At 41.1% G+C, this 6,782-nt stretch overlaps 1 protein-coding gene across 4 annotated transcripts in view; it reads left to right on the forward strand.

Moving 5' to 3' along the window:
- tsnare1 (T-SNARE Domain Containing 1) overlaps window positions 1-6,782 on the forward strand; it is a 183,587-nt gene that overhangs the window by 37,547 nt on the left and 139,258 nt on the right. For all 4 annotated transcript variants that reach the window (XM_023419006.2, XM_023419005.2, XM_023419004.2 and 1 more), the window contains exon 2: window positions 1,249-1,369. In XM_023419006.2, the coding sequence (XP_023274774.1) occupies window positions 1,285-1,369 (85 nt within the window). In that variant the 5' untranslated portion in view covers window positions 1,249-1,284. The remainder of the gene's footprint in view (window positions 1-1,248; window positions 1,370-6,782) is intronic.

Raw genomic sequence — 6,782 nt, forward strand, 5'->3', positions numbered from 1 at the left:
CACACACACACACACACAACACACACACACACACACACACACACACACACCCATCTCTAACCTCCATGTGTAAGTGGGTTATGGGTTAAAATAATGTTAGTTTGGGTCCTTCATACTTTATTATCCTTAAAACACTCCAGTTTCTTTCCTCTACTGATGCACACACACACACACGCACACACACACACACGGTGCACAGCAGTGTTCTTGCAGGAGTACAGATATATGTTAAATATTAAGCGAAATGAACGGTCCACACACTGAGCTGACAGCTCAGAGAAACTTTAATAAAATAGCAGCGTCTCCAGGCTCTGTCACCATCACCAGCGGAGCAGCTTTATATAGACACAGGCTCATCACACAGGTGACTGAGATCTACATGATTGAGAAACACTCAACATTATTAAAGGTTTAGGGCTCTGTACTGACCCCTAAAGGCTGTAATTCTCACTGCACCACAGAACAAAGAAATCGGAGAAATCATGATTATAATTGTAGGGAAACAAATGTATTTCCCTTCTTTCCAATGGTGAAATGAGAAGATGATGTTATTATGTCAATTTCATGTTGAGTACAGCTGGATTCAGGACATGGTTAGCCTAGCTTAGCATAAATACTGGAAGCAGCGAGAAACATCTGGCCTGAATCTGCCCAAAGAAAAAAGGGCATCTATGTAAAAAAGTAATTAAGCTAATGAACAGGTTGTATCATGTTTTATTCCACTTGGCACAGCTGTCCCCTGACAGCCGCCGTGTGTACAGTATACAGTAAGCTAACTGCTCAATTGTGTTCATTATTTCAATTCAACCTCTGTAAAAACCCTTTTGATTTATTTTTCATTTTTCAGATCTAATATCAGGGACATGAATATGTTTCATGAAAATATACAATAATTCTGCGACAGCTGCGTCTATGGACATTAAAGCAATTAAACATTGAACTGTTTCTTAACAAAGAGTCACACCATGCAACCCTCCAGGAATTTGAATATGAAAGCCAAATGATGATGTAAGCACGAACTAACTATGAACACATCCAAAAAGGCCAATTATTAATTATATTTAATTTAATTTAATTATCTCTCTACATGTCTTATGGGGCTACAAAGACATTATGTATATCACAGTTACTTCCTTCACTTACTGTTTTTAGTTTAGTTTAGTATAGTATACTAGTAATGGTATTTTTGGACTGTTTGAGCGAAGTGAAGATAAATTGTGTTGTGTTGTGGTCATTTGTCTCCCCCAGGCACCTGCAGCAGACGCTCACCAACCATCAGGCAGAATGTCATATGGGTCGATTGACGGAGGCTCCTTTGGCAGTCGCAACCCATTTGGAGGTCCTACGAGGCAGGGCTACCAGCCAGTAGGTAAGCATTGATTTCTTCATGGCGTCATGTCTTTGGGAGGTCCTTCATCAAGCATTTTACAACAGTTACAGCTAAGTCAGGTTGATTAAATGTGAGACACTGGGACAATTACATGTCTATGATCAGCTGTAATCTCTGGATGGTCTGCCTGCTGACACCAGACTGAAGGGTGTTCAAACAGTCCAGTCGGGATTAGATAGAAATCTGAATGACCTTTTCTAGATCTGCAGATGAAAACAATGACGTGATCTTGGTTAAATGTCTCAGTTGTACAGCTTTAGTCACCTGGACCACTCTGAGTCAGATCTAGTCTGAGTGACTTCGGACTACATGAGAGATTGCGTATCCTGGGTACACCCAAAGACAATTAGACAGTTTGAAGGACATGCATGGTTTCGGTCTTTTGAAGGTGTCACTGGCAGTGAGCTACCAGAGTTTGAACACACTGAAGTAGAAGGTTTTATTTCCTCCTGCATATTTATTTTCAAATTAGATGACTGTGGCTGTGAGTTGTTAGCTGGAAAACACACTTTAACTAGTCCAAGTTGAAATTTGGTAACAACACCATAGAAAATGAATATTTTACATGTTTTTCCTAAAGGTATGACGAGGCGTTTCCCATTTGGAGACTCCAGAGAGGAGCCAAGGTCACATACCTGGCATAGAAAGCTTGAACATATACAGTCATAATTTCAGGCTCTAATGAAAGGTGACACTTAGAGGAATCCTCTCCCATATCCAGAGTCACTGAAGCATAAACTTATAAAGCTCTTTCCCTTTGTGGATATAAAAAGAGTAAAAATAAATTTTTCATTTTACATTTTACAGTTTTGTGTCTCTGTCTGTCTGTCTGTCTGTCTGTCTGTCTGTCTGTCACATAAACTGTTATCGTCAGTGACATCACAGAACATAAAAAACAATTTTTTAACAATTTACATTTATTTTTAAAACCACTTAGATACCACCAGATAGTTAGGCTAGCCTATCCACTGAAGCAGGATTTCATTGGCTCTACAAAGTGTCAGTCATCAGCACCATCTTTTTCAGTTGGCTCAACCTTAAGGCCCCTCCTTTGAATGTGGACTCTGGTTGGTCATTGTTGGCTGTGGGCAGGACATGGAAGCTCCTATTGGTCGAGTGAGGTGTCCATTGAAAGGTCAGAGTGCAGCCGTGATGTTGATATCACTATGTGGCTAATATCTACATGCTAACTCAAGTCATGACGGAGAATACGTGGAAAATGATGCACGTCTGCCAGGTAGTTAGGAATGAAGCAGCAGTTGGCCATGTATATTTATTGATATAATAATGTCGTTGGTGCCATATTAAGAGTTTTGAAGGTAAATAAGAAAAATCCGTAGCTCTGTGGGTAGTTTGATTTTGAATTATGTTAATTTGACTTATGAAATACTGACATTAGTTTGAGTAAACTGGCCATAAGGGCCCTTAAGCAGAATATGGATGATGTCATTACCCGATACTCACCTGTGTAGGTGCCGATTACCTGACATGACCCCGCTGTCAGGTTAGAGGACAGAGAGAAACAGTTTTCTGACTGCACTCGTCACATCAGAATCCTGTTTGGATTATTATTTTCTTTTGAAAAGTCATTATTCAATAAAAGACGCTTTCAGTTATTGAGAATATTATACCTTTGTGCATCTTCATAAGTGTGTGTCTCAGTTACTCAACCTTACCTCCTATGGTTAAAATTTTTTTGATGGATTAGCCACTAGAAAAGCTGTTTTGTTTTATGGATCGGTGGATGAGAATAAAACTATAATCATAAAATTAGACAAGATTAGATAAGACAACATATGCAGGAATTTTTATTTTCTCTTTGCTGCATATGTTGTCAATCTTGATAGAAATCTTTTCTGGCTTCAAGTAGCTGTAATTTATACCTCTATAGTTTTAAAGGAGTATCAATTATAGGTACTTCAAGCTTGAAAAGATTTCTATCAAGATTGACAAAGAGATAATCGAAATTCATCAACTGCAGGATAAAATTAGGAAAGAACAAATAAAGATCTTATATTGAACTTTTGAAGAGGCTTCATATCATCAACTGAAGAGCAGCGGCACTCACTGCAAAGCATGTTATTCATCTCAGTTCATGTCAGTTCATTGTGGCTTTAGAAAAGTTTGCGACAATTTTAGTCGTCACCCACTTTCCTACTTATAAGCAAGTAATCAGAATCAGGTGTTCCAGTCATCACAACACATTTATTATTCATAAAGAAATGAATAATTCAAGCAATCAACACCACATGTACATGAGCTAAAATACCCAAACAAATATGACAATTACATGCAAAAAGTGCACAAATACAGTAAGAGCTGCGCAAACCACAGTGTCCATGTGTCGCTGCGACTCTCCTTTTCCTCCGTTTCTATATATGTAACTATGTGTATCCAAAACTCAGGGTTTGTATGTGTGCATGTACTGGTGTGTGTGTGTGTGTGTGTGTGTGTGTGTGTGTGTGTGTGTGTGTGTGTGTGTGTGAGAGAGGTCACAGGTTTTTATAAGGGTTAAGCAGTGTGAAAAGCAGCTTCATTGCATTTGATCCTCTCACTGCTTTCATTAGCCCTGTAATGGGGCAGGAGCAAGATAGAACCCCTGAGGCAAAACATGTTCCCGGCCAAACTGGAGGTGTGTGTGTGTGTGTGTGACGAGGATAGACAGATGAAGACGAGACTCAGTGGGGATACAGTTAGAGATAAATAGATGACGAGGACAGTGAATGTGTCATGATGTTTTGAGTGCAGTTCTGGAAATATCCATGTGCTTTAGTGAGGAACAGAGAAAAGTCTGTTTTTTTTGGCATTCAAAAAGAAGTGAGATGATAGACATTGGCCACCTCACCTCCACGTACTCAAAGAAATTCCCCCAATGTACTCCAGATCATCTTAAAAAGTATGTACTGTATCTCATTAGAGCTCATTACTGAAAGTGTGAGAATGTGAACCACATCTCCTGCTGTCCACACCAAACATGCGTCTGCAGGATGACATAGGAAAGCAAGACGTTAAATGAAACACAATGTTTTTGACTGTGTTTTCTGTTATGGGTCTGCTGTTTCATGTGTCTTTGTATCTGCAGAGAAAACAAATGATAGAATAGATTAGGTTTTTCAACTGATTTAACATTGTACTGAGGTGATTTTTTTTTACCCAGAGGGCAGAAAGACTCACGTACTATTAGCTAATAAAATGTGATAGCAAACAGTTGCTTTCTTACACAATGCTGCAGTGGTGCTTTGGCCACCTAATGAATGTCAATCTAATAATCGGGCTTTAGGACATCACCCACCTCTTAGTGCAGGTCACGGTTCGACTTGGCCCCGACTAGTGCTGTGTCCCTCTGACAAGCCTTGTTACAGATAGGCCAGAATGCACTGCGGTGTTAGATCATCCTCAAAGGTCACATGTCACTCTGCTCCCCGTGGACCTCCACTAACTACCCACGACCTCCTGAATCACATTCAGCCACTGATGCTGCCGTCAGAGAGACTTCTGGGTCTGCTCCATCTACTGGAACTCAGTCATTCAGCCTGATGCTCCTTCTCAGCCACTGTGCTCCTCTAATGAAGGTGGTCTGGCATCACCATCCCTGCACACAGGACAGTCTCAGTCCAGACTGTTCAGGTCTGTGGTTCTATCAGAGCAGGGCGACTCCTCTCTTCAGAGAGACCTCCTCTCCTAGCACCTCTAACACCCCGACATGTCTAACTAGCTCTGACTATCAACTTTTGGTGCATTTCTATTCTATTTCTAATGACTAAATGTGTGTGTGTGTGTGTGTGTGTGTGTGTGTACACACTGTTAACAGTCTCTGGACATTTAGGGCTATAACTATATACACTGGCACTCACACACACCAGGAGAGCTGTACCCCACCTACAACACAGGTACCCATATGGTTTATATGTAATAGAGGCATAAATCAACCAAAACACCACCAGCCTCTGTGTCAAGCTGAGACTTGGCTGCTAAAGTTAGCTCTGACTACTAACACTGCAAATATCCAATTAGTGGTAGTGGTCAGTTAGTGCCAAGCATCAACCTCCAGGGCTGAAACATGAAGTCATCACTGAAGAACCTAATGACCACTAGAGTCCGGCCCCAACAGTGAGTCAATCCCCATAGACTCCCATGTTAAAATGTCCAACTTTACAGCAGAAATAAACATGTTTACAGCCTGGTACAAAAACAGTTTTGGTCTCTAGAGCTAATTTCCTCCTTCATGGCAACAGTTTATATAACTCACCTGTTTACATTTTTATTAAGGACTAAAGTTATGTCCATTTTTGGATTAGCTGGGAGATAGGGGCGGAGTCAGACACTGCCATAATGTCAACGGTGGAGCAGACTACTCTGAGCTTCAAAAAACGCTCATCAGAAAAATGTGGGTGATGCCACAGATTCTACGTCCATCTTTATTTACAGTCTATGGTTTCGGTCTCTCTCCATTAGACAGTATAACCACGCATCACACAGATGTTTCCTAACCCACCTATCACTTGCTCTGTTGCACTTTTGAAGAACAAGGAGCTGCTGGTTCCAGACTGAAATATCTCAAACATCTCTTGTCCTGAAATTTAGTACAGACATTCATGTTCGTCTCCGGGTGAATCACTGATCATACTTTTCATGTGTCACCCTCAACAGGTGAAAATTTGACTTTACCAGAAGCTCGGTTTCTGACCAAATACTGTCAAATCCCATGATGTTCCCACCAGCCTCATCTCTACTTCATGTTTAATTAGCTAATGTTAGCGTACTAACCTGCCAAACTAAGATGGTGAACTGGGTTAACATTGTACCTGCTTAAGGTTAGCATGTTAGCACTGTCATTGTGTCATCTAAAGCTGAGATCGTCGTTCCAGCTAGAATGGAAGTGTTAGATGTTATTTCAAGCTGCTCACACAGCCTGTATAAAGATCGTTTCTTCTAACTATGTACAATTTGATTAACATGTTGATTTTTATTGTCACTGGAGTGATTGTGCTTCAGACAATCACAGCCTCAGGCAATTTATGAAAAAAGCTCAAATTACTGAGCAGAAAATGTACAGCAGTTCATTCAGCCAGTCGGCACAGAGCGTGTATGGAGCTGGTACAAGTGATCATGCTGCAGGTCAGACACACCGTGAAGGGAGAACGGAGGACGTGACAAAGACAAACAAACATCACATATGCTTTTTGTCTCAGGACTCCAGCACACTGTACTCGTGTGTGCTGTGAAATCCTCCCTTTCACTCAGTCTGACAGCCGGCTTCTCTCTCCCAGTCTTCTCTATTGTGGGCAGACAGATGGGAGCCTCAGTCACCAGAAAGGGGGTCTTTGATCACAGTGAAGCCTGGGTACATTATGAGCGATATGAGTGGTGGTGGTGGTGGTGGTGGTGGTGG

Source organism: Seriola lalandi, unplaced genomic scaffold (genome assembly GCF_002814215.2).
Source record: "Seriola lalandi dorsalis isolate HSWRI2012SDOR001 ecotype SW California unplaced genomic scaffold, Sedor1 jcf7180002054588, whole genome shotgun sequence".
Classification (NCBI taxonomy): domain Eukaryota; kingdom Metazoa; phylum Chordata; class Actinopteri; order Carangiformes; family Carangidae; genus Seriola; species Seriola lalandi.